At 45.9% G+C, this 14344-nt stretch overlaps 1 protein-coding gene across 8 annotated transcripts in view; it reads left to right on the forward strand.

Moving 5' to 3' along the window:
• The first annotated feature begins 6234 nt into the window (after nt 1–6234).
• The window catches only part of ETNPPL (ethanolamine-phosphate phospho-lyase), a 58965-nt gene continuing 50855 nt past the window's right edge, over nt 6235–14344 (forward strand). For 2 of the 8 annotated variants that reach the window (XM_037509567.2, XM_054694568.1), the window contains exons 1-4: nt 6245–6300; nt 9072–9190; nt 9448–9607; nt 11362–11436. In XM_037509567.2, the coding sequence (XP_037365464.1) occupies nt 6245–6300; nt 9072–9190; nt 9448–9607; nt 11362–11436 (410 nt within the window). Of the gene's footprint in view, nt 6301–6687; nt 6710–6737; nt 6911–7096; nt 7142–7471; nt 7745–8859; nt 8905–9071; nt 9191–9447; nt 9608–11361; nt 11437–14344 lie in introns of those variants that run through there. The other 6 variants (XM_037509566.2, XM_037509570.2, XM_037509568.2 and 3 more) reach the window with 6 other exon arrangements.

Genomic DNA, 14344 nt, shown 5'->3' on the forward strand with positions numbered 1-14344 from the left:
TTCCAGCCCAGCTCCTATTACAGTGTTTCTCAAACTTGCCCCATGAGAAGTCTATGAAGTTTGTGAAAAATAGGGGTTCACAGGCTCCTAATATGGAGACTATCCAGGGAGAGGCAGGGGAGCAGAGACAGGGAATCTGTATTTTTTTGTTTGTTTGTTTTTTAAATTTTTTTTTTTTTGAAGATTCATTTACCCATGCATACAAGAAGTGAGACACAGGCCAGAGGTATGGGGGGTAAGAGGACTCACCAGAGACAGAGTGGGGAACAGAACAGGCAGATTGACCAAAGTTACACTGCTGAGGAGAGCAGTGGGCGAGTCAGGAGAGGACTGCTGTGTCATGTGGGTTTCTCCTTGGCCGGGGATAGAATTCATGCTGCAGTGGCTGCGGATAGCTTCATAAGTTGTGTCTCAACCCCTTGCACCACCAGGAAGGCCTTGTTTTTTAAATTTGTATTGTACCAACACTGGTTTACAACACTGCCCATGGTTTGGGAGTACAGGTTCATATGTCATCAGGTGTATGTGGATCACACCACACCTCCACCAAGGCCCCCATGGTCCTCACCCTGGTCCACTAGGAATCTGCACTTTCAACAAGTGTCCCCAGGGATTCTGATCATTTGGCGAGTTTGTGTGGTGCTACCCTGCAGGGGCCTTTAAAGGAATTAAATGCTTATAGGGATTGTACTTTTTCAATCTAAACAACAGGGATCCAGGACTAAACTCTTAGTTAACGTGAAGTTTTTCAGCTGTAATTTCTCATGTTCAGATGTCCTAAATCTGTTTTTATAAGTGTGCTCCTTGAAATAGGAGCTTTTTGGAATATTAACACATGAACAGCTGTCAAGAGAGGCAAGAAGCAGGGACTGCCTGATGGCAAACCTGCAAGGAGTACCTAGAAGGAGTGCCAGTCCAGTCCCACATTCTAGAAAATTCCTACAGAGCTCATTGACCCTCCCTAGTCTGTTCATTGTTCAATTGGGACTTTGTGATTTGCTCCCAACTTCTGTCAGCAGAGGAAAATATCAAGACTTTACACAGGTAGTGTCCTTGGAAAATTCATTTCAATATTGGCCTAGCAGCATATTATCCAGGAGGAAAAAGGCGCCCTTTTGTACTCTATCCAGCTATTCTTTCCATCAGTCATTTAAAAATGTAAAAACCATTCTTAGCTCGTGAATCTTACAAAAAAGCCAGTGATGGGCTTACGTGGCCCATGGAGTCACAGGTCGCTGACCTTTGCTCTAGGAAGTTGACACTATCTCGGAGGAAAAACTTTTCCTTACACTGACATTCTCAGGAGCAAAGACAAGCATGTGTCCACATACACTGACACACCCAGTGGGCAGTGAGAATTTGGGGGTTAGCCCTTATTTTAATAGGGGAGAAAGGGTACTTATGGGAAACTAAATGACTTTTAGGAAAGATAAATGGGCCCTTAGGAGAACAGATGGCAGACAAAATAGATTGGTGACAGTGTCTGTTTGGGTGGCCTTGTCTTCAGGAAATGTCAATCTTACCTGGATACGAAGCTTCTAGGAGAGGATTTATGACAGTAGAGTTGTTTGGGGTGGGGGCTCCGCTTTTAGGCAGAGATGGGGGTGGGGTCTCAGGAAAGAAGCCTTTTCCTGCATCTGTTGATTCTCACATGCCTAGAGCTTAGCAAAACTGCTGCCCAGTGGGCTCTGCACAGTGGACATAAGCTCACTAGGAGTCAACTGAAGCCATCCTTGAGGTCCTGCATGGTGAAGGGCAGGTGTCAGCAGTTGGCTTCCTCAGTCTGTGAGGCTTTCGCTCTGGCTGAGGGTTCCAGGAAGAACTGAGGGTATTCCATACACAACCCTACCCGCCCCCACCACCACAGGCCCTCCCTTCCAAGTCCCCCCTACCACACACAAACCCGTCTGGGAGGCTCTTGGGGACTTCATTGGGGAGTGGGGGACTTTGGGAGGGAGGGAGGAAAGGAATAGTTTGATAGTCCTGCTGTGCCTCTTGGACACACTCACGTGCACACACACACAACTGCGCATGCTCAAGGGGCTTCTCTCAGTGCATCTGCACTCCCAGGAGTGGCCCTGCCAGGTGCCTCCTGCTGTGAACTATGGGCTGTGTGCAGAGCCAGGAGCATGTGCTGACGCCAGCATGGACTCCTGGGTCAGGCAGTCACCTGCACTCTCGTGCAGTCTGTCAGGGGCGAAGAAGACCCTCTTTGGATAACGATGGTCAAGTCAAAAATCTCCACACTCAGCATGTGCCCCAGATGGTGCTGATTTCTGGAAAAATCCTGTGAAAGGCAGAGTGGGGCAGGGAAGGAGGACAGGGAACATGAGGACCACACGCCATCTCAAGGATTATACAATCAGCTGCACTGTCTGCTGTCGGGGTCAACACTGTGCACTCACCTTTGCTCTTTCTCACCAGCAAGAAAATTAAGACCCGCCCTCAGGCTCTCACATGAGACTGCAGAGGGGGATTCTCACTGTCCCTCATCCTGTGAGCTGTGCCTCCTCCCTGCAGTCAAGCACAAGGATGGTCTGTGTGACCAAACCGGGGTGTTGGGAAATTCGTGACCTTCAGGTCACAACACACACCGCAGGGCGGGCCAATCAATAGGGTCAGCCACAAAGCTGAGCTGACGTCCACCCCAGGGGAGGTTAAGCATCCCGGTGCACACTCCCCCTAAAGGGTCAGGCAGTGGAGAAGCACGTGAGAAAACAGACCCCCAAACACTTAACCATTTTTTGAGGGGGAAAAAGCATAATATAGGGGGCAGGGACAATGCAGGGAAGACCTCCACAAATAAGGTTGATTTTTACCAGACTTTATTATGGCATTATTGTGTGTCTGGTCTTTATTTAAAAAACAGTCCTTGGTACTTAGTTAATATTCTATATTCACATTGATTTTGAAATCAGTTAAACAATGAGGAAATGAACTTTTGTGCAACAGCAACTTGCTTTCCCCTAAAAGTGGATGAGTCTAACCAGCTCCCTTCTGGGGAAATGGTTAAGACTGAACAGCCTCAAGGGCTATGGCTGGTGAGGACTTTCATCTCCAAAACAAGGTATCAGGTCTTTAACTGCGTGCCCCTTTCGGTCATACAGTCAGTCAACAAACACTTATCAGTCTCCCCTCTGCCAAGAGCTGTGCTGTGCTGGGGCAAACTGATGAACAAGACAGATAGAGGCTAAACAAAGAGGGGATTAAGGCGAAGAACAGGGTAGGGATTCATTGTTATTTTTAATTAAGGAGAACTATTTGACAGAGAAGTCAAGAATGACCTTTCTGAGACAGTCTGTGACTTTTAAACTGAAACCCAAGCAAAGGCAAAGTACTTCAAGTGATTAAGAACTAGGAAGACCAGCGTGGTGGGTGGAGGGGAGGTGCCCAAAGTGAGCCCAGAGGAAAAGGCTGGACGTCATCAGATGGGTTACAAGGTGAGGAAGGACAAATCCTGCTGTTGCTGGTGGTAAGAGGAAGCAAGGAAATGACTTAGTGTGCTCTTGCCTGGGTCTCAGAGTAGATGCAGGTCTCACGCAGGCCAGGGCCTGATGGGAAGTAGCAGACAGCTGAAGGTGTGTTATGAAGCGAGTCCACAGGCCTTAAAAATCATTTGACAGGGGGATGGAATTGAGAAAAAGAAACTATGCAGGACTCCTAAACTTCTGGCATTTACTACCATGAACGCAACTTAAGCCATTAGATTGTTAATTTATTTGTTCATTCTGTTCAGCCAGAATAATGCTGTCCAGAAGAAAAGTAGTACAAGCCAAGTATGTAATTTTAAACTTGCCAGTAGCCACAACAAAAAGAGATACAAGAGTTTAATGAACACACTGCAGGAGTGATGTGTATTTTAATAAAACATTAATATATTTTACTGAATCCAATATATCTAAAATGTTATTTCAACAAGTAATCGATAATACAAAGATTTTGCTTCTTTTTTACCAAGTCTTCCAAAGATGCTGTGTATTTACAGACAGCACACGTCAACTCGGACTAGCCCCCTTTCGGGTTCTTAGTAACCACCAGTGGCTAGTGGCTACACACTGAACAGTGCAGACCCAGAGCCTGGGCCACTGAGGCAGGGTAGTTCAGTTAGTTCACTATCACTCTCTAGCAACCGAAGATGGGCTACAGCAGCGGGCTACAGCAGGCATGTGATGTTTTGAATGAGTGCATCAATCCTTGGAGATGGGGGTTTACTGGAGGCAAGAGGTTTTTTTTGGGGGGGGAGGGGGGTTGGGTCAATCATTTCATTTGGATTCCTTAAGTCTGCGGCGTCTTTCAGAGTTCTAAAGAAGCGATGTCAAGGAGGGAAGTGAATATGCAAGTATGGGAGGAGGGAGATCTGGGTAGAAGTGTACACTGGGCAACTCAATGGGTTACAGACCCAAAGATTTATTGCAGATAAGCAGGGGACCACACCCTCAGATAACAGATAACAGCCTTGACACATTGCTTGAGGGCAGATGAAAATCAGAAATTGTGATGGTGTCAAGCAAAAGAGTATGTTTCAAGGAGAAAGGACTGGTCCTGTCCTGCTGAAAGGTCAGGTTTAAAAAAAAAAAAAGCAACAAGAAGATCAGAGCATTCAGCTCTAACAATAATCTTGCCCCACATTCCACAGCCATGATCTTTTAACACCCCCTTATAATGCTTTGAGTCAAAGAGAGATACCATTATTTTTTTTAATACAGAGATCTGACTTCCAAAAGCTCAAGAAACCCACCCTGTTTATGGAAGAACCAGATCCATAAGGCAAGATTCTTCTTTGCATTATCTAAAGAACATATTTTAAGTGCTGGGAATGACAGGGGACTATAAAGGTTTACAGAGGGAGCTCTGACCACCTGTGACTCCACCAGGTCTAGGAGGCTGAAGGAGATCTACATTTGGCGGCTTCTTTCAGGATGGAACTAGACTGAGATGACATGACTGGGATTTCTTGCAAGTTTCCTAAGTGTCTTCTGTCCTTCAGTTATGACACCTAGAATTCTTAACACGCTGTCACTCAGAAAGCTCCCTTTCTCAATGCGTCTTAGGCAATGCAATTCTACTCCTGCTATGTGTTCATATAAATTAATTATAGCTTTACTCAAGACAAAAGGTCATTTGTAAGCACTTATCAAGTGCATAATTATAGGTAAATCTAAACTTTCTCAGCTGCTTTTTAAAAACACAGAAAAAAACACAACGATCTAATCTAACTCTATGGCTCTCCAGAGGGACGTCCTTGAAAAATACTTTACCTTTCCTGTGCCTCACCCACCTTATCTACAGAACAGAGGGGAAACCAGATGGTTTCTCCTCCTTAAAATAATTTAATTTAGCGTTTGCTTCCACAGCACATATACTAAAATAATTTAATGTTACAGCTAATTAGGGTTTCCTCTGTCCAACATATTTAACTTTAAATGTGATCAGTGTGCAAAGAACATGGTAGAAGTCAAGAAAAGTAGGAATAAACTTGAAATTCACGCAGATAGCTGTGTCCTCCCTCTGCCCATGTCAGTGGGTAACTTCAGGCTCATACCTCTGGGTTGTTTGGAGGCAGAATCAGGTAAGTCACGGGCCTATGTCCTGCAGCCTGTATAGTACTAGAGAAATGAGAAATGCATTTATGGTTAAAGTAGATGTTTAGGGCACTGTGTACATTATGGCTCCCAACAAAATTCCGGCAGCGTCCCAGTTATTTATCTTCAGGGCACGTGACTGGTTACTTCTGCTGTTTGGGTAGGTGTGGGATTCGAATCTGCTCGATGTGGGAATGGAGACAACCATAGCGTTCAGCTCCCTCCATAAAGGCCTATCTGAAAGTTTGCAAGAAAATAATGGAACAAGAAAGAAAAACGAGAGGGAGTTCTCAGGCAGAGGACGAAGAAAGGCGAAGAGCAGGCAAAGTTCATAAAGTAAAGGCGAGTTGGGAGCAGAGAGGGGGTGGGGAAGGGGCCCTGGGCACGCGCGGGGAGCCTGGAGCCAGGGCGCCCGGGGGCGGGCAGGGTGGCGAACGGGTGGCGAGTCGGTGACTTGCCCAGCAGGCACCGGCGGAGGAGGGAGGGCGGAGGTGGGGCTTGGCAAAAGACAAAGGCAGGGCAAGGCTTAAAAGGGAGATGCCCCCAGCCAGCTGATGCCACCAGTGACCTCCGCAGCCCGGGGGGCCCAGCGAGGTCCGGATCTCCCGCGGGCGCACGCACCGGAGAGGGCCGCGCGCAAGGGCGCGGGCTGCGCGGCCGGCATGTGCGAGCTGTACAGCAAGCAGGACACCCTGGCCCTGAGGAAGAAGCACATCGGGTAAGGACGCAGCCCGGGGCTCGGAGACCCAGCCCGGAGGCGGGCAGCTGGAGCGGGCCGGGAGCCGGGCAGCAAGCGCGCGGCGCGCGGAGGATGCGCCCCGGCGGGCGCGGCGCAGCGCTGGGCTGGAGCTGGCGGCCGCCTGCCCGGCGCGCCCCTGCTGTGCGCATGCGCGCCGCCCGCTGGAGCGCCTTACCTGTGCGCATGCGCGCCGCCGGGCCGGAGCGCCTCACCTGAGCGCATGCGCGCCGCCGCCCGCTGGCGCGCCTCTGCTGTGCGCGTGCGCGCCGCCGTCTCGGAGCGCCTCACCTGTGCGCGCCCGCCGGGCTGCCTCCCCGCTCTCCCGCGCAGCGATGGCCGGGCGCCCGCGGAAGGAGAGGGGCTGCCGGCTGAGGGAGGGGAACCCCGGGTGAGCAGCCCTGGGAGGAGAAGGCCGTCCCGGCGCTGGGCATAGCTCGCCGCCGCCCGGCCCCCAACCAGAAGTTCCTCAGAGAGACCCCCTCAGACGAGTCTCTGGAGTCCTGTGAGCCGCGAGCGCCGGCCGCCTTGGCGGGAAGGGCACCTGCTCCTCCTCGCGCGCTCGCCCGGCGGGGAAGGACTAGTCCGGCCGGTAGGAAGACTCGGAAGACACCTTCTTGCGAGTGGGGTGCCGCCTCCCCGCCGGGGTCACCCTCCGGGGCGCTTGGCTCTGCCCGTGTCAGGACTCGGGTGTGCCGCGCGGTGTAGACCGGGCGCGGTCGCCCCTGCGCTCTGGCCCTGCGAACGGGGCCCCTGTGCGGCCTCTGGCCTGGCAGGTTCTCCCGGGGGCGCGGGAGCAGCGCTTTGTCCGCAGCGAGAGAGTGTGAGCTGCTTGTGTATTTATTTGTATTTTATTTTTTATTAATGAATTTTTTTTTTCTTACATCGGGTTGTCCCCATAGTTCTCCTGCCACCCTGTCCCCAGAGGGCTTTTTAAAAGTCGTAGGTGAATACGAGTGGGGGCCCGCCGTGGGCAGCCACCCCCACCCCCCACCCCCCCACTGCAGAAGCAGCGGCATTTTGCAATATTTAGCCTGCGGTCTTTACCAGACGCGCGGTGCAGCGGGTGGGCGCGAGGCCACAGCAGAGTCAGAACCGTGTCCCCCGCGGACAAGTGCCTGTCCCTGGGCTCCTGAGGGCGCCCCCAGGGGTTTCTAGATGGTTTAGGACGCGGATTCTCTCCACCCCACCCCCAGGGAGGTCCCCACAGTCAAATTCCTCCTTCCTGACTCAGCCCCCTCCCCTTCTTCTTACCACTGCTCCTTTGTATAAATTTGCAATTCTGTGTAATTGGAGCGCAGTGAAAACCTGCAGATTTCTGGCATGAACTGAACAAATTCTGTGAAGAGACAAATGTAGCCATGAGCTGACCAGGAGAATTTTACCTGAAGTCTGAAGGGCAGGGTGGAGAGTACTAGAAAACAAGGTGATAAATGTTTTATCTTAAGCAGTTTTAAATTTTAAAATAAACTATTCCCAATAGTGAAAATACTTCCTAAACAGTTGCATATTAATTTGTTTTATATGCCTCTAATTCCCCCCAACACTAATTTCAGTGCTTGTCGTGGTTTTTGTGCAGGCAAAAATCACTACATGTATTTTGTTTTTAGTTCCTAAATGTCCATAGAGCCAAAATTAAAAATTTTCTGATGTTTTGATGTTGCTAAAATTTATAGTCCAGATAGTCACCCCAATAATCAAAAATTTGAATGACTTTACTATGCTCAAAAGGTTGGATTGGGGGTTGGCGATTAGAAGAATAACTGGATTTCATTATTTAATAATATCATTTAATATGTAATTATTTAATAAATAACTGGATATATAAGTGCACAAGTGCCACTCAAAACACATGGAAATGATCTCCCATAAAATCCCCTTCATGGTATTTAGCATTAAGTTATTTGTATTTAGCTTTTAGTGCTAGTCTTTTCTTTATAAATTAGATTAGAAGGAAAGAGACAGAGAGAACTCTTGGGCTCGAGCAGGAGACGGTCTACTTTCACATTCTAGTTCTTTCACTTAGTGGCCATGTAATTGAAATGAGTTTAATTTTCCTGTACCTCCATGTCCTTACATAATGATATGACTAATAAGCCCTATTTCATGTGATTGTTGGGAGGATTAAATGAGACAATGTTTGTCAACATAGCTTCAGGGAGAAAAAAGTTTGCCTTCTTTTTTCCTGAGAAAGCTGAATTTTCCAAAGGAAAATTAGTTCTTGGTTTGTATAATTAAAGTTGTCAGACTTGGGGCCTCCCCGGTGGCGCGGCGGTTGAGTGCTGGGTTGCGAAGCTGCCCGCAGCCTCTGCAGCACTGGTCCAAGCCTCTGCAGCACCGGTTCGATCCCTGGCCACCGGGCGAGGGTCCCACATAGCGCGCAGACCTCTCCTGCTGCCCGCTGCTCCCCTCAGCAGTGTATTTCTTCAGTCTGCCTGCTCTGCTCTCCCCTCAGGCTCTAGTGGATTCTCTCACCCTCCCGCACTTCTGACTGTACCCAGTGCTTGTATAAATAAATAAATCTTTAAAAAAAAAAAAAAAAAAGAAAGAAAGAAATGTGTGCAGCGCCACCCATGGAGAATTAAGGTAAAAGGCTCTGGGATGATAATGAAAAAAACAACAGCAATCTGTCACTCAGGTTGTTTTCCCTTTCCTTTATGTAACTGTAAATTTCCACTGATCATGACCTTCATTGGAAAAGAAAAACACTGAGACTTCCTACCAGACCTAACCTTTCCTTTCATTATTTCTAGGCCTTCATGCAAAGTTTTCTTTGCGGCAGATCCCATCAAAATAGTGAGCGCCCAGCGGCAGTACATGTTTGATGAGAAAGGTGAACGGTACCTGGACTGCATCAACAATGTGGCCCATGGTAAATATCCTGTCTTGGTTGTGCCTTGAAGGGTGTTTATGGAGTCAGCAGGGTGGCAGCATAGATGTTTATCCCAGGAATGGATGTGTCTGCAGTGCCCTTGCCGCTCAGGGCCTGTTCACACAGGGAAAAGTTGCAGAAACACATGGGAGGAAAAGAAGCTCGACTTTTTTTTTTGCTTGCTTCAGAATCCCTCTCTTTTGCCAGGTCATTAGAATTGGAACTCATTTCTGGGATTTTTGTCTTCTAAATTTTAGTGGGACACTGTCACCCAGAAGTGGTCAAAGCTGCCTTTAAGCAGATGGAACTGCTAAATACAAATTCTCGATTCCTCCACGACAACATGGTCGAGTATGCCAAGCGCCTTTCAGCAACCCTGCCGGAGAAACTCTCTGTTTTCTATTTTACAAATTCTGGGTATGTCTCCAGCTGTCCTGCCTCTCTCCATGCCCACCGATCTCTGTATTATGTCACCCTTATTTTTCTTTTCCATCTATGGTGGAGTGTGACATCCAGAATAGTCTCCTGAGATTCTTGCCATTTACTGAGTGACCACACATGGGGGACCTGACTCTTGTGGCTTTTTTGCTTCACTCCAGGAGCCTGTTAGGACTCTCAGTGTCCTGAGCCTCTTCAAGACACTGAAGAGCAGGTGTCAGGCTTCCCAGCACAGCCTTTATCAGTGGTGCCATGATTAAGATGTGCAACCACTGCAAATTTTAGAACCATGACTTCCTTGGGAAGAACGTGCCCTCCAGTGTCCCTAAAGGATCCATACTTACAGGCTATAACCATGGCAAACATATTCAAGTCCAGGGTTTATGTGAAAAACCAAACTAGTCAAATAACACACTTCTTCAGGCAGTAAGGTTAAGTGACTGCATACTCAGTGAACTGAGGTAGCTCAGTCAGGGCACGAATGTGGAATTTTGGCAAAGAAAGAACTTTGCTAAATAAGCTATAATTTTTGTAGGGTTTTTGATTGACTTGTTTTCTTAGGCAGTTCACAGCACAACCACAAAGAAGGAAAATAAATTCAAGAGAATAAATATGTTCCAATTTTTATATTCTGTAAATTCGAAGTATTACATGACAATCCTGTGGAATACTATACAGACGTTAAAAAGTATGTTTTTGAAAATATATGCTAGTGACATGAAAAAGTTACAATGCAATATAACATTGGAAGGAAACCTGTATGTATAGCATAAACTCTTATTTTAAACATATATTTTTGTATGTATTAACTAGTAAGGAATTCAGAAAGTTTTTGAAATATGATGCTTTGATCCACTTTTCTCTAGTCAGTGAGACATTTCAAAAGCACATTTTTAACTAGAAGATCCTTTCTAAGGATCAAGATAATTGATAAAGCATTCTTGCCTTCAATAAATAAAATATCTTAATATTTGACTTCCATTTCTAAAGAATCCTATAGTGTCAAGGGGATTAGTCCCAAGGCAAGGCATTTTCCATACACTGGAGGTGAGAGAGCCTGAGACAATGCAAACAGTAATCTTGAAGTTAAACTGGCTTCAGTCCTAATGCTTGCTCTACCTCTTCTTAACTGTGAAAATTTATTCCAGTTACTTAACCTCCTTGGAAGTCCTGGAAACAGGCTTTTTCCTTGTCCCTATAAAGGAGATAGCAGTGTAGTTATGTCAACAAATACAGTAAAACACTTGGTATAGACCTGGCAGATACTTAACATGGCCCAAATAAATATACTGAGTAGTATATTTAGACTCTGAACCAGACAGAAACATTATGATCTTCATTTTATAGATGAGGACTTATCAAATATTGGGTGAATACAATAGTAACCAAGTGAATGGCTCCCCGCAAGCCCATTCAGATGAACCCATTGCATATTTCTCAGTGTGTCCCAAATTACTCGACTACTGCTGTGACTGGGCTCCAGTGTGGCTTGAACAGCACATCCTTACTTTGTAGTGGCTCTCTCTCTGCATCTCCTTTGCTGAACAACTACTGTTGGAAGGGTGGATTGATACTTACAGGATAGGCAAGATTGAAGGGGCAGCAGAGAACTTCAGATACTTCGTTTATTCATTTCTGAATAATTGGAGTTTTACCACTTTTGTAATTAACATTTTGAATTATTTCTAAAAGCATTTCAGCCAAACTTTCCCCTCTCTCTATTATCCTAATAGATCTGAAGCCAACGACTTGGCGTTACGCCTGGCTCGACACTTCAGAGGCCACCAAGACGTGATTACCCTTAACCAGTAAGTCCTAGAAGAAGACTTCTAAGAAAGTCCCTCTGAGACAAGTTTGCAGTGACTCATCCCATCCATTTAATACCATAAGCACAGAAGGAGGAGGGGATAGATGACATTGTGTTTTTTATTATGTATAGGGGAGTCAAGGCCTGCTTAGGCCTGGAGGATCCTTAATTCCTCCCCAGTCCCCATTGTTCACTGCTGCAGGGGCTTTATGTGACTCAGGCTAACTCTTCACACAGTCTGTTTATTTATTGAACCCCTATGATAAGATGAGTAACTATTTTTTTAAACAATAAAAAAATAACCAATATTCTAAAAATCCAAACCTTCATTTCACCATTGGGATTACCCACTGTAATTAACTTAAAAGGTAACAATTTAGAGTATGTTATAAAGAAAATCAGTAGTCCAATGAAAGTACTTTCTCAGTTTGTGGCGGTCACTGTTTAATCTTCCCTCTCGTGAATTGATTGCATCTTAAACATGAAATCTACAACTTTTAACTTTACTAACTTTCAACTCAACTTTACAGGGTTGAATTGAACATATGTTGGTTAGTATATTTGCTTTCTCTTGCTGTATAAAATTACTCCAAACATAGTGACTCTCACACAAATTTACTCTCCTATAGTCCAGGGGGTCAGAAGTCTGACATGAGTCTCATGGAAGGAACATAAGGTGTCAACAAGGCTGAGCTCCTTTTGGAGGCATGATGGGGAGAATCAGTCTCCTTGCCTTGTCTCACCTCTATGGGTGCCCTAATTCCCTGGCTCTGGGACCCCTCGTCCATATTGGGAGCCAGCCCATTTCATCCCTCAGCCTCTTCTGTCCTTTTGTGGCTTCTGTGTCTCTGACCAGCTGCTTTCCCTCTGCCAGCTTTTTTCCCTTGTGATTCCTTTGGACCCTCCAGGATTATCTCTCCATCTCCTTAAAATGTGTGTAATTTAACCATTATAGCAAGGTCCTCTTTCTATGTGACAGATTTTTAGACTCCAAAGACTAGGTGGTAGGCAGCTGGGGGTGGGAGGGCATTATTTTGCATACCACAGTTTATTTTTTTTGTTCTTTTTTATTCCCATTCTCCCCCACCTATCAACAGCTCTTCTAATGAATGTCTTTTATTTTTTGTATTCTTGAAAATGTGTATTATTTTATGTGGATCTATTTTGTTTTACAAAAGTGACTATAGATTTCTTTCTGTTTCTGACTTCTTTCCTTCAGCACTGTTTCAAGACTCCATATTGCTGGATGTACATTTAATCTTATAATTCAGTGCTGTCTGATAGAAATACAATGAGGAATTTAAATATAATTTGAAACTTAAATTGTTCTGGGCATCCCATTAACTGACATATCATTTCAACATGCAATTAGTATAAAAGATTTGGTATTTTCTCCTTCCTTCCTTCCCTCCCAAACCTCCCTCCCTCACCCCCCTTCCTCCCTCCTTTACAATCAATGAGTGTATTACACTAACGGCACATATCAGTTCAGACTCCTGCATTTCAAATGCTCAGTAACTGCATGAGGAGCAGTGTGGCTTGGGCTCATGCATACCAACTCCCCCCAGCCCCATGGATCCTTGGGGGATCACCCTTGACTCCCAGCTACACAAGCAGTGCTGCAACAAGGATCTTTGAACAGCATGCTCTTATGGACCTTTCTGAGAATTTCTATGGGGAAAATACCCAGAAATAGGATCGCTGGGTGGTAGGGGCACACAGACATCATTGATATGACAAAATACTTACAGTTCCAGGATGGATGCAAGGCTTTACAGCAGGGCATAGATTTTCCCAATTTGCTGTGTTTTCACCAAAACCTAATAGCATCCTGCCTTCTATTTTTTCTTTTTTTTTTTTAAGATTTATTTTTATTTATTTTATTTTTTTAATTTATTTATACAAGCACTGGGTACAGTCAGAAGCGCAGGAGGGTGAGAGAATTCACCAGAGCCAGAGCGGGGAGCAGAGCAGACAGAAGGACCGAAGTACACTGCTGAGGGGAGCAGCGGGCAGGGCAGGAGAGGTCTGCGCGCCATGTGGGGCCCTCCGGTGGCCAGGGAGCAGCCGGGGAACGAACCGGCACTGCAGAGGCTGTGGGCAGCTTCTCAACCCAGTGCTCAACCGCTGCGCCACCGGAGAGGCCCTCTATTTTTTCTTTATTAGGTATAAAATGGTACTAGTGTTTTAATTCACAGTTATCTGTTTATGAGTTTCTCTCTTCATATGTTTGTTATACATTTGTGATTTCTGAGAATTACCTGCTCATTTTCTTTGTCCCTTTTTCTATGTAATTTGACAGCAAATTTTCATTCATACTTCTATTACATTCCATCCTTTCCTTCTTGGTTGTTGTTTACTTAGAGACTCGACATCAGAGGATCTCAGCCTTCACTGGATTTTATAATTATCTGGAGAGGTATTTTGACAATGCCAATGCCCAGGCCCTACCCCAGAGCAATTAAAGAGAATCTCTGAGGTGGATCCCAGTGTTTTACATTTTTTGATGTTCCTACTATCCAGGCAGAGTTGAGAATCACCATTTTTGGCACTCACTCCTTTTATTGCCTGTCTTTTTCCTCTGTCCATGCTACCCTTAAATGGAAATTTTTAATTTTGATCCAATGAAATTTTACCTGATGGTTTATTTTCTAAGTTTTGTTAATAGCTTTCTTCCCCACCCCACCCCACCTACCCCACTCCCAAATCACAAAGTTGTTCTTCGTTTTCTTCTTCTCCTTTTATAATTGTCCTCAGTTGAACCCTACTGGAGTATGCTGTGTTACCTTGTACATGTGGATGTGTCTCTGAGCTCTCCTTCTGTCTCAGTGGCCTCTGTTCTTACTCCTATAGCAGGACAAAATATGCCTTAATCTGTAGCAGGGGAAGTCCTCCCTCTTTGCTTTATC

Source organism: Talpa occidentalis, unplaced genomic scaffold (genome assembly GCF_014898055.3).
Source record: "Talpa occidentalis isolate TD23 unplaced genomic scaffold, MPIMG_talOcc4v2.1 talOcc4.13, whole genome shotgun sequence".
Taxonomy (NCBI): domain Eukaryota; kingdom Metazoa; phylum Chordata; class Mammalia; order Eulipotyphla; family Talpidae; genus Talpa; species Talpa occidentalis.